Source organism: Temnothorax americanus, unplaced genomic scaffold (genome assembly GCF_048541705.1).
Source record: "Temnothorax americanus isolate GAGA-0224 unplaced genomic scaffold, ASM4854170v1 Scaffold48, whole genome shotgun sequence".
Taxonomy (NCBI): domain Eukaryota; kingdom Metazoa; phylum Arthropoda; class Insecta; order Hymenoptera; family Formicidae; genus Temnothorax; species Temnothorax americanus.
The window spans coordinates 1,183,537-1,196,608 of record NW_027509635.1 but is presented as its reverse complement, the minus strand read 5'-3'; the positions used below and the strand labels follow the sequence as shown (position 1 = coordinate 1,196,608).

The 13,072-nt window shown below is 40.0% G+C and overlaps 1 protein-coding gene and 1 long non-coding RNA gene across 4 annotated transcripts in view; one reads left to right on the top strand and one right to left on the bottom strand.

The window, feature by feature from the left end:
• Nmo (serine/threonine-protein kinase nemo) overlaps positions 1 to 13,072 on the top strand; it is a 132,812-nt gene that overhangs the window by 80,965 nt on the left and 38,775 nt on the right. For all 3 annotated transcript variants that reach the window (XR_013258745.1, XM_077417233.1, XM_077417234.1), the window contains exon 4: positions 5,306 to 5,412. Coding sequence is in view for 2 of the 3 variants with exons in the window: in XM_077417233.1 (XP_077273359.1) it covers positions 5,306 to 5,412 (107 nt within the window). In the remaining variant the exon portion in view is untranslated. The remainder of the gene's footprint in view (positions 1 to 5,305; positions 5,413 to 13,072) is intronic.
• On the bottom strand, positions 7,189 to 8,345 carry LOC143903567 (uncharacterized). The gene is made up of 2 exons (XR_013258753.1): positions 7,555 to 8,345; positions 7,189 to 7,467 (listed from the first exon to the last, which is right to left on the bottom strand). It is a non-coding gene; the product is annotated as an uncharacterized LOC143903567 (long non-coding RNA).

Here is a 13,072-nt window from a genome sequence, read left to right as displayed (position 1 = left end):
GGGCAGAGAGATAGGAAAGGTACAAAAGGGAAAGGAAGACGGTAGAAAACGGCAGGATACTCAATTCCCTTCGCGCTCGCTCGCTCAGCGCGGCGCGGAGCAGAGAGCTGGGAGAGAGATGATGCTAGGGGCAACTCTCGCTTTGTCCAGGAACCGGTCGACGTGCCTACCAGGAGGCAAGCAGACAGGCAGGCAGGCAGGTACACATCGATCCGCCAATCGTGCCTTAAGCGTGCTGCACAATGCCGAAAATGATGAGAGCTTTCGGAAAAAGTGTCCCCGCAATGTAAAATGCGATCCACCTCGATTTTTGTATTTTCCAACGTTAATAGACATCGTTATACTTTAATGCATTTTTCTGTGCTATTTTTTTTGCAGTTTTTTTATTATTTTATAGTTTTTCGATAATGAAGTCCATCTTTTTTTCACGAAAATGTCTAAACATCAATGACGTTATTATCGAATTTCGAAGAAATTGGCGCATTGGAGTGCCTTTGTTCTAGGAAAAATACACCACAGTGCTTCTAATCCGATCTCTAGAGTTCTAGAAATGTTTCCGACGCGCAAAGTCGCCCTCGGCTATTGTTTCTCACCTTTTTGATGACCGCAGATCACAAAAAAGACGACTCTCACTTCTCCTCGTCGATAGTTATAGGAAGATTTTTATGATTTTAGTTAAAGAAAAAAGTCGTGAGAAAAGATAGCGAAAATTATGTAGGAAAATTAGAATTATTTTTGCTAATATTTGTGCTTAACTAATTGTAAGAATATTTTAATTTAGATTTGTTGAATACTCTTGCTAATTAGAATTAGGGAGAAAATATTTTTTTTTTCTTTTTAATAAGTGATAAAAGGACTGTTTGAATGAAAACTGAAAGAAAGCACGGAGTTGAAAATTTACCCTTCTCAGCGCGTTCGTAGCATGATTTTCCCGGCGGGATCTCGCGGTTGTTTGCGTCGGAAGGCATGCACGGCTATCAATCATGCCCTGAAACAGCAATAGAGACGTTACGAGACGTAGCGAGGAGATATCGTATTCCTGTAAACGCAAAGTTCAATTCGAAATGGAGCATTCGAGATAAATCGTTTTTTGCCACACGGATTTCTTTTTATGTGGTAATATATATATATATATATATATATATATATATATATATGTATGTATATGTATATGTTTTGTTTATTTAATTATTATCAGTCTTCAAAAATAATTTTACTTTAACGTTGACATCAATCCAAAAGTGTGTCACATTTTATTATAAAAGTGTGGACTCCACGATACAACTGATATTAAGTTGTGCAGTTCCGTCATTTATACATCGTTCTTATAGCATCGTTGGTCGAATTTTAAACAAGAGAAACGGATCCTATCAAATGCCATCTATCGGATGATTCGGACATTTGCATAGTCATTTGCTAGTGATGGTTCAGTACTGTCTGACAGAATATTGGTCGATGTGCGGGTGCCAACCATTGGCCAACCGTAGGGGTTTGTCATAACGCCTGGCTATTCTATAGGTAAGCAGTCAGTTATTTACCACTGTTAGTCGAGTACTGGCTGACAGAACTCTGGCCGACAGATGGCTGCCCTACGTTGGCCAAGCGTTGGCCTTCATCACAACGCCTGCCTATCCTATATAGGTAGGCAGTCAGTTATTTGCCACTGTTGGTCTAGTACTGGCTGACAGAACTCTGGCTGACAGTGGCTGTCCTACGTTGGCCAAGCGTCGGCCTTCGTTATAACGCCTGACTATTCAACAACCAGTAAATTGCCAATGATGGACCAGTATTGGCTGACAGATTCTTGGCCAATGGTTGAACGCCCTAGCTCCGGCCAAGCCTTGGCTACCTTGCCACTACGGGCAATTCCTACATGGGTGCTCAAGTATAAGCAATATATTGTAAATGTTTTATATTTGATATGCGGATACGGATAACGTACAGAGAGCATAGAATTTCTCTCCGTCTTTTTAAATAAAATATTCCCGACATGTATTAGATTGCATATTAGATGGACTTTTCATACGTAAATGACGAAGAGTGTTGTTTGTTTATTTAAAAAATAAATTTTACATTAAATTATAAGATTTACTTGAAACCTGACAAAGAATAACTTGTTATTTTGGTAATTGTTTAGATGGGGGGGGACTAACCTTGGATGACCTTGATATTTTAGTATGTTGTCAAGGTCACCCTCCTGAGTGACCTTCAGAAGGTTTCAGCCCGCGCTCGTTATTCGTTAAAAAGTTATTAACAAAAAAAGTTTGGAAAATATAGCAGCTATTTTGAGTATTGGAAGGCATAAATAACTAATATATACGTGTGTGTGCCCTGCTTTAAAGAAAATCACAACTTCTATAAAGCTGCCCTGCTGATTGTGATTTTATAGAAGTTGTGATTTTTGTTAAAGCAGAGCACACACACACACGTGTGTTGCCCACACACGTGTGTGTGTGTGTGCTCTGCTTTAACAAAAATCACAACTTCTATAAAATCACAATCACTAATCTACATAGGTTAGTGACGCGCTTTAAAAGTATTTAAGTGTTTAAAGCGCGTCAACTAACCTACGTGGGTCAGTGGCTCGCCTCGAACAGTATCGAGTGCGTAAAGCTCACCCGCGTGATTCAGTGGCTCGCCTTCAACATTACTGAGTGTGTAAAGCGCGTCAACTAACCTAAGTGAGTATGTAAACCAGCTTGTAAAGCGCGCCACGAACCCATATGGCACCTCGTTTTGCGTGGAAAGTGTATATGCGTGAACTATTTCGATGTATATATTAGTCATTTATGCCTTCCAATACTCAAAATAGCTGCTATATTTTCAAAACATTTTTTGTTAATAACTTTTTAACGAATAACGAGCGAGGGCTAAAACCTTCTGAAGGTCACTCAGGAGGGTGACCTTGACAACATACTAAAATATCAAGGTCATCCAAGGTGGTCCCTCCCCATCTAAACAATTACCGTTATTTTTTGTCGCGAAGCTTATTTTATAAAATTTTGTTGAAATTCGCACTATATTCTTTTTTAACATAGATACATGTATATTTTATATAGAAATTAGAGTGCTACAAAATAATTTCGATTGCTCGTAATAATTCGAAAGCAACGTTTTTATGTCGAAACAAGTAACTCTTTTTCATAAATATTTGTCATCGTTTTACGCCTTTAGCTTCGGTATATCCTGTACAGCCTTCTCAATGCTTCAATTATCAAACGGTAATTATGCGTCACGAACACTATGGACCGCACTATGGTACCCTACCCCATTTTGCATCGTGAAATCGAAACGTCAAGCTTCTGATAATTCAAAGGAGTCGATGTGCCCGCTCTCCGGTCTTTGATCGCGATCAATCGATCGGAGCTTTAGCTTGGCTGAGCGCGGTTAGGAGAGCCACTGGCTCTCAAATCAATACTTTTAGACAATAGATAATGTGACGCGGTAAAATATAAAAACACGAGAATAATTTTGTCGTATGTCAATAACATCGAAATACGCGAAGGCATAAAAATTACAATCTCAAATCCCAGTTCTAGGTTCTCTTCCGAAGCCAGTTTGAGTTCTCGCAATCTTTATTTCTCTCTCTCTGTTCCTCTCTCGTTCCTCTCTCTCTTTCTCCCTCTTGACTTGCATACCGCATCAGGTTCGCGCCAGGGCAGTCTCTACCTGCATTCCAATCTACCCGGTCGACCTCATTCCGCCATTATACTATTTCGTTCGGTCTCTCGGTTATCTCGCGTTCCTCCGAACATCGTTTGCTCGCGCGCTTGCTTGTTTGCGCGAGAGCGAGTTTTCGGAGCCGAATTATGTCACGCGACGTCGCATCCCCCGTCCTTATCATTGCGCTCCCGATTCGAGATCGTTTCTTCGATATTTTCGCGGCTATCCGGACCACGATAAAGTGTAGGACAAACGTAACTGAGTTTTGTACCTACGATCATTAATTTTTACGCCGAGAAGAAAAGATTATCGGTATAATAAAGTGCGATATATCAAAATAAATTGATTTTTTATAACGGTGCAAATTTTTTATGTTGAGAGAAGAAGAAACTTTCTGTAAAGAGATGCCAAATTATTCGATTACTGATTTTATTGCGATTTTTTACCGACCTCGACATTAATTTTTCCGATATTGTTCGCAAAGTCCCTCGGTAGCGATCGGTCGTTCCCGCGTGATGGACCCTCTCTCTCCCCCTCTCTCTCTCTCTCTCTCTCTCTCTCTCTCTCTCTCTCTCTCTCTGTGTCTCTCCTGGCATTATGACATCGACAATCGTATTCATTACGGCTGATTCGATCACTGTCAGCAGCAGGCAAGTAAGTAGATACCATCGAGAGCCGTATATCGATATTCATTATCTATTACGTTATCCCGGACGATCGGGTGCTCGGTTATTCGCCAAATGCATTCGTATACGCCATAAATCAAGCGCCGCGAAAATATTAACTCTCTCGACCGCACACGTGACATGGATATTTCACGATGAAGCGATCCGCACGCGTGTTACTTTACACCACGTTACAGCGCGATTGCAGTTTTACTTCGGACGTTGATGGATCGGTGTAACTCGGTGACGGATTATTCGCTCAGTGGCCGTTGTTCCGATAAAAATTTTTCCTTTTTAGAAGACCGCGCGGCCGATCATTATTATTTTCGCTCGCGACAATTAAGCGGACAGTGAAATATTATTCGGCCAATAAGGAAATATAAAATCATTCGGTAATGGAAGGATATCTGTACGGTGCGTGTGCGCAATAATGATAATAAGATCAATATCGTCCGTGATATATTCATGATAAATATCGATAAAGTAATTATTAACTGCGAGACATAACAACAACCCGATTAAATTTGCTTTAATATATTAATTAATGTTCCAATTAATATTCTGGAAACGTCGCAGACACACAATTCGATATTTTATCTCCAATATCGAAATTAATATCCACATAACAAACTGTTAACGAACATATTCGTTTTACTTCGCGCGGGCATTTAGGCTTCTAAAAAAAATAAATTGTAACCTCCGATTGAAGTTCAAGATCTAATGCATTTACGTTCGGTAACGTTATCGAGAAATTTACACGCCGTGTCAAAAATGAGATTCGAAGGATTATTAAGAGGATTAAATGAAGTCGTCGTACGGCGAAATTAATCGACCTGTTCTACGGGTGCGACGTAACGATCACGGAGAGGAGAATCACCTGTTAATTACTAGTCGCTGATTGCACACGTGCACGACACGACTTAGCATAATACGAGCGATCATAATCGATAAATTTCTTAACGAGCCACCCAACACAGATACGTGATCACCGAGCTGCTCCAGAGCGACTTGCACAAAATCATCGTGAGCCCACAGCATCTCAGCCCGGACCACATCAAGGTCTTCCTTTATCAGATCCTACGAGGTGAGTAACAGAAGCAGCTTTAACATATCGCGTTCTTTTTATTGCGCGTGTAACGATACGAACGGGAATTTTTTTTTTTTTACGAAGAAGACGAGGAGTTAAGGTATATCACTTTATGCTTTTAAAATTTACAGCAGCAAAAATTTACAGTATTTTGTGTTATAATTTTTTTTATACAGGATGATACATTTTACTATTAAGTTAAATTAAAGAAATGTAGACGGGATATGCGATGCAGGCGGGTAACTAGTAGGTGAACTCGATTAAGACATAACGCTTGTATCCATCGTCAAGAAATGAAAACCTGTAAAGAAGGTAGGGATAAGAATGAGAAAGTTCGATGTTAGAGCACCCAGAACGACGAAGATGCCGGTCCGGTCTCTCTAGACGACCTCTTAGGAGTCGTTGAGGTCGAGATTCCGAGATAGTTCAGGTGGGAGAAAGCGGGGGAGGGGGAGAACGGGGTTGGGTGTAAGGAACGAGATGAGAATAGCGAAGGAGGAGGAAAAGTCGGCGGTTATAAAAATCCACGAGCGGCATATTGCCTTCGTCGTCGTGGGACACAACAACGGTTAAGCGGGCGGGCAGGAGGAGGGGGACGGAGGATGGGGATTTGGTGGGAGCGGTGGGGAGAACTGGGATAAACAGGATCGTTTCTATTCATCCCTTGGGATCATCCCGGGATCTCGACGCTCCTATATCGTCCTTACATTATCTGGGCTTGCCGAATTACTCGTCCTCGCCCCCTCCCTCCCCCCTTCCCACCGTCGCGCTCTGTCCCTTTCCCGGGGCTTGAAAAATGTTCGTTCACTTTTCTCGTAATGTCTCGTTTATCTTTTTCTCTTGGTTGGTTCCATCACTGTTTTCCTTTTTTCGTAGAGAAAAAAAACGCGCGGAGATAAGTCTCTTGCGACTTATTTTTCCATGTAATCAATACTGCTAATTTGATTAGTTCGGCAAAAATTACACGAAGGATAAGGTTATAATTCTTACTACTTGTGGTAGGAGGCTTTTACAGAACTAATGTTAGTGATATTAAAATTTCACGCGACAACGCGATACGAGGAGGATATACGCGAGAAGACGGGTACAATATTCACAATTTTATTCTTCCCTCTGTGGGGGATATGAAAAACCCGAGATTCTCCCGCGTGTTAGGAGTTGCATATTGCACCGTTGAGTGTAATTTTAATCAAAGGCACAGCGCGCGTGATTACATTTCATGGATGCGGAATTTTATTAGAAGACTGCCGTCCCTTTGTATTTCGTGAGCGCGCGATTTGACTATCTAAAAACGTGGGATAAACATCTCTCATCGAGTGAGAAAGAGAGAAAAAGAGAGAAAGCGGTTCAAAGGGTGCGCTGGATTAAAAGGGTCTCAACACAACACGACACGATACAACATGGGGATGAAAAAAGAAAGGCGACGTGCGTCACCTAAAAATGAAATTTCACGACGATATAATAGACAAATTTAACATTGCAGTTTTTGTTCAGTGTTAAGAACTTCTCAGCTAAAAATCGCTTTGTTTCTCTCGGATTTTCCTCTCTTGTCAAATATTATTTTCAAAGAATTCGAGATGTTCTGTTTTAAATATATTATATTATATTATGTATGTCATATGTCAATATTACTTAGTATAAAATAAAGATAACGAGGTAACATAATCCAAATATTGTAATTACGCTTATTAACTTTTATATTTTTAATAACTAAAAGTAAGGCTCTATAATGTAAGAGAAAGACCTTAAACGGGCAATAAGAGCACAAGCGTGTCGTTAAAACGCTAAACTTTATTATCAACAGTCACAAATACCGAAGTCAATTAACGAACGTTTCGACCCTTCTTTGGGGTCCTCCTCAGCGTATATCATACATATAAAAATTACCGTCGCAAACATACATACAGATTCTACCGCTGTAAACAACAAATCATCGCTGGTCAGTTAGATGTGCACTCCGACGCGTTCCCGAAAATCGTCACATAATTTCCTGGTTGGAACGCCAGGAAATTTTCAAACGGATGTACTGTCTTTGTCATTGTGACGCAACGCCTGTGGACAAATTCGGAGTGCCGTTCTCTCTCAATATTCGTACAGGAACACAATAGATAACAAAATGGTATCAAACGAGTAACTCACAGGTTTGACATACTGGACGATAGTCAAGTCGCAACGCCACGTCAATCAATTGCAGGAATCGGTGTGTCTCAGAGGACGTTCACACAGAGAATGGCACGCTTGTCTTATACAAGATATCGACGGTATAAAGAAGCGGGGGGAAAGGTCACGCATAATATAAAACAAGTCCGCGTAACAACAATGATTCTAAACTTTAACAAGTCCCTCGATAGCACTAATATATATCTCTGGTATATCTTCAGTATCCGTCTGCAAATTTAAACCTTCTCTTTGTCTTTTTATGTAAATCATTTCTGATATTAAGCGTTTACTAAGGGACGGTTCTCGGTCTAATACTTTCACGTCTTTCCAGTTAAAGTCATGGTTATACTGCAATCTGTGGTCTGTTAAGACCGAATGGCCCGCACCACTCCTTCTGATATGCGAGTTATGTTCTTTAACTCTCGTTAAAAGTTGTCTCCCTGTTTGACCGACATAGGAAGCCTCACAATCATTACAATTAATTCTATATACGACATTCCTATGCGATAATTCAGGGAGAGTATCCTTGTGAACTCTGATGAATCTGTTCAATTTATTGAGACTGAAATACGAGAGCTTTATATTAAGACCCTTGGTTAAATTTTTATATTTCTCAGACAACCCAGGAACATATGGTATCGTGAAATATGGAACTTTATCAATGCTCTCATCGTTAGTAACGTGTCTTTCATTAAATAAAAATCTCAAGCGCTCATGTATCGTCCCAAAAATAAATTCCAATGGATAACAATTATTTATCAGAATTTGGATCAAAATTATATTTTTATCTTCAAGATGAACCTCCAAGAGATATTACATCGAAATACGTGGTGGACAATTATTTACGACAGACAGTCGCAGATTTTTCATTAAACTCGAAAAAATGGCAGCAACGAGAGAGAGAGAGAGAGAGAGAGAGAGAGAGAGAGAGAGAGAGAAAGAGTGTGTGTGTGTGTGTCATCTTTTCGTACGATCGATTCTGTTTATATTGCGACCGAACGCGATACTCGACGAAATGAAATCGCCGATAGAGAGAAAGAGAGAAAACGGGACGAAGGAGGAAAGAGAAGAAGAAAGGTGGACAAAACGAGAAACGAGCCGCGGCACGTTAAATTCATTACTTATGCTTCTCTCTTTGCATATACAGCGCTTCTGGGCGATATTAAAGTATCTTACGATCTATCGCGTGCGCGTAAATTCTCGCTGCCGATTGAATCGCTCTTCTAACTCCAAGGATCGCGATGTTCACGTTGGGAAATTCCCATAACACGTTGTACATCACACGCTTAAAAGGAAAAACCGCGGCGTTTGCAAATCTAGCTGTAGTCGAATAAATCAAAATAACATCGAAGACAAATCGATTTAAAACAGCAAATAGAAAAGTAGCTCGAACATGTCGATTAGAAAGAGGAGAACATTTTTGCGCGCCACCGCGATAATCGAGTTAGAGCCGATCCTCTCGCGAGTATACATTCTTCTGCGGCCGAACGCATCCTTCGGCTTCTATTATTAAAGACGTCGACGTGGAAGACACAGCGGACAGGCACAAAAGGGGTGGCCACGTTAATTCATCATTCGTCATGTCGCTACTTTTGTTTCTCCTCCAGCCGGTTGTTTTCGAGGATAATTTGTCACGACAGGTTCCATCGCGTCTCATCCTCTCCAACCCCTCGTTCGTCACGAAGGATGCAACTCGAATCGCGCGATAGCGGCGAAGACGAAGGCGAAGACGAAGCCCGCTGCGTTCACCCTTCGCAGCTTCGCTTCCGCTCTCGGCCCGAAAGGAGGTTTGTGGCGCAACTGGTGCAACGCGAATGCGACGTGAGAGTACAACGCGAATGCGTCGGATCCATTATGCGCCGGCCGACCAAAGCGCACCGCCGCGAATAGTAATTTTTCCTCGTTTTCTCATTATCAAGATTTTTTCTGCTTTGTCACTGCGACGTCTTCATCCCGTTTCTCTCTCTTTCTCTTTTTTTCTCGTTTTTTTTTCTGTCTCCCGCCGCGACGAGATAGAGTTACTTCTGAAATTACTGTCTTCGATACACTCGCTGAGCAAACGCGAAAAGAAATAGTATCTCGATGTAACGTAATGTGATTGGAATGACTGTCGAGGTGAAATTGCGTTGTGAGCTATGTGAAATTATCTTGAAGATATCGGGGATTTTTGACATAAATTACGAATGAATCAAGTGAGAAATAAAATAATAAGAGACACTGGCCATGATTTTCCTAATACTTTAATTATACAATTATAAGTAGAAAATGGTCGCAATTATAAGTGTAATTTTCTGAAATTAAATTTACGAAAATTAAAGTTCTAATGGAATTTTTAGAATACAATACTCGTAATACAAATATTGACAATCTCGTTAAACTACTTGGATTTATACGTAATTTCTAGCGTTTCACGCAACGTGAAAATCGGGACCAAGATTGTTAAGATAATCTTGCATTAATTTGGTATTCACGCGTTTGCTCAGAATTGCGCACTTGCCGAATGGTGAGCAGCTGATCTTTTGAAAATCCAATCGCGGACAGGACCGCTCTTTGTGCTTGTGTCAACGTCCGTTCGAGTCAGACCCGGACCTCGTCCTTTGGGTTCGCTCGAGCTTTTGTATGCTTCAACGATTCAAATCTCAGGAGATTTCACGGAGATGCTAAATCAGAAAGCGGCACGCGTTTTTTACGTGTCCGGTAAGGTTAATCGCATGCGAATCGTCAATCGCATTTGCGGTATTAGACGTGAAATTTTCAGCGTTTTAGCTCGAAGCTTCGAAAGTAAAATAAGACAAGGTGTCCTAGTGATACAGAAAACTTGGTAACAACCCCTCGATTGTCAATCGCTCAACGTGATAGTCTCTTTGTACTTTTCTTTCTTTTATGTTTCATCTAAGTTTGTGCTCTGTTTTCTCTAGAGAAAACTTCTCTAAGAAATAAGAAAGGCCAGTCGTAGCGCAACATTTACCTGCATCGACAATATTAAGAAGTACGAAGAGGACGATGATTCTCGTTAAGGAGATCATAATCCGATCTTCTCACGAACGACTAGGCTATTTCGGACTTTCCCACCCAGTATAACGCGACGTACAAAGCTCAGGCAGATAGAGCAGAGAGAGCAGCGAGCTCTTCTTCCATCTTCTTCTCTTGACTGGTCCGAAACCAGTCCTGCCGCCGCCCATCCGTGACCCCGGACCCCGTCATCCGGTCTCGGCTCTGGCTTCTCCTCTAACTACCTCGCTACTCCTCTGCTCCTTCGTCCTGTGTCCTCTTACCTCCTCCCTCTGCTCCCCTCTTCTTGCCCGTCGCGACGTTTTAATTAAGGAGCAATATCCTTTTGAAGAGAAATTGCGCGCGTTTCTCTTTTTAATCCATCGAGAAGGTGGGCGCGCCGCGCGCCAACATTGTGTAACAACAAATCGATATCTCGCAACAAGAGCAACCGATATCGTTTTAAAGAGAGGAAACGGAAGGAAGGAAAATGTATTTTTAGACAGATAAACAGTATCGGAGAATTTAGTAAAGAATTGAACTTAATCTCGACGAGAACTGCATCGTAAAATCGTGTCCGAGTGGATCTTCTTACTTTATTATGTATTCTTGAAAATTGCTTGATCTAAATTTAATTAATTGACTTTATTAATTTTGAACGTCGAAGACCTTTTGCCAAGCATTAAAGATATACCGGGAATTTGATGAATTAAATTTTAAATAAATTGTTCTCATCAGTATATCGCTTTTGTCAGTTACTAATAGTTTCGCAAAAAAACTAATTGTTTTTTGGAGATTACACTAATTCAAAAATTTTAAAAAGGGTGCGAGAAAATATGAAATACTCCAATTACATTATGCAAATCTTTATTCCCCAACTTTTGGCATTATCTTTAAAGAAAATGGCTTTCCACATAATACTTTTATATATTTCGTAATATCTCTTAAGAAAATATGAGGTATCAAATTATGAAATAATTTTTCTCTATAATAAGCAAGATACACTTTAGCGCGATATTTTTCACTCGAAATTATCACGAGTGCACATACTCTAGAGTGATTTGTAGTGGTGGTAGTAGTAATAGTAGTAGTAGTAATATAGTAGTAGTAGTAGTAGTAGTAGTAGTAGTAGTAGTAGTAGTAGTAGTAGTAGTAATTTCCGCGCAGAGAGAGAGTGTGACACGTGTCGCGCGGTGTGTCTGACTTCGTCGATTTGTACGCTTGTACTACTTGCTAGTGGTTGCGATCGACGTCAAACGAATCTTAATGAGCGGATTACACGGTGTATAATTTCGTTCGCGGTTAAGTGTGACGCATAACATAAAGCGATAGAGAAAAGAAGAGAGAGAGGCTGAGGAAGAAAAAGAGACGAAATAATTTAATTAAATACCCGGCGCATTTTTTGCGGGCGAGCAAGCGGGATAACGTTTTTACTTCGATGTTTCTGCATCGACGCGAAGTCAAAGGAACCTAGAAATCAGTTTGCGTCGCCAGTTTAAGTATTAAACGGATAATCTGTCGAATTATAATTCGTTATTGATATACTTTTTAATCATCAGATTGGTGATTACGATAAAATTGTATATGATTTCTTATGATCACTTAATTAGCGCGTGACTGCATTATCATTACAAGTTCAATAATTTTAATCCTAATTGTGATAAATATTGTTTATTGCAATTACAATTATAATTACAATTAATTATGAATTTCAATAAATTTCAAGAAAGTCAATTTTTCTAACTTTACTATTGACTTAATTGAACAACCGATATGGACAATTTTCTATGCTACAATTAGTCTTCGTTAATTCGCGATCCGCGAATTAATGAGGATCCGTAATTTCCCCCGAATCGCCGCCCCGAGTCGAAGCCAGAAGTCGTCGAAGTTAATAATTCAAAGTCCCGCTCTTAAGAGCAAATATTAACTCACATTCTCTTCAGTTGCCTGTCGTTCTTCTACAATATTCTATACATTGTACGTTAACAAGCACCGACATTAAATCGGCTGGAACTTTGCCAAGGCGAACTTTCTTGGCTTCGAGTTTTCGTTGCACGTGCGCGAGCCACGTGGCAATAGCGACAGTGGATCAAATTTTTGGGTTCGATTTCTCACGCCATATTTCGCCCGAAACATCGCTATTTCATCAGCTTGAGTCTTTATTTTATATTAAAAACTTGTTATTTTATTTTTTTCTTATTGAAAACGTTTTATGATTATTATTATCGAAAACATTTTATATACGTATTATTTATAATTTACGTATATTGATGAAATAATTTTTATAAGTTGCGAAGAAATAAAAGTATCTATGCATTATACAATATTTTCGATAAAGAAAGAATAAAAGAAAAATTGGTTGACACTTTTGTTACGAACTATAAATTTGATATAAGGCCATGCGATAAGAATCCAACACTTTTTTCTTTTCTTACCTATATACCTATATGCAATTTGACTCTTCGTGCCCGCAGGAGCCCGCAGTCTTTGACTTATGTCTTATACC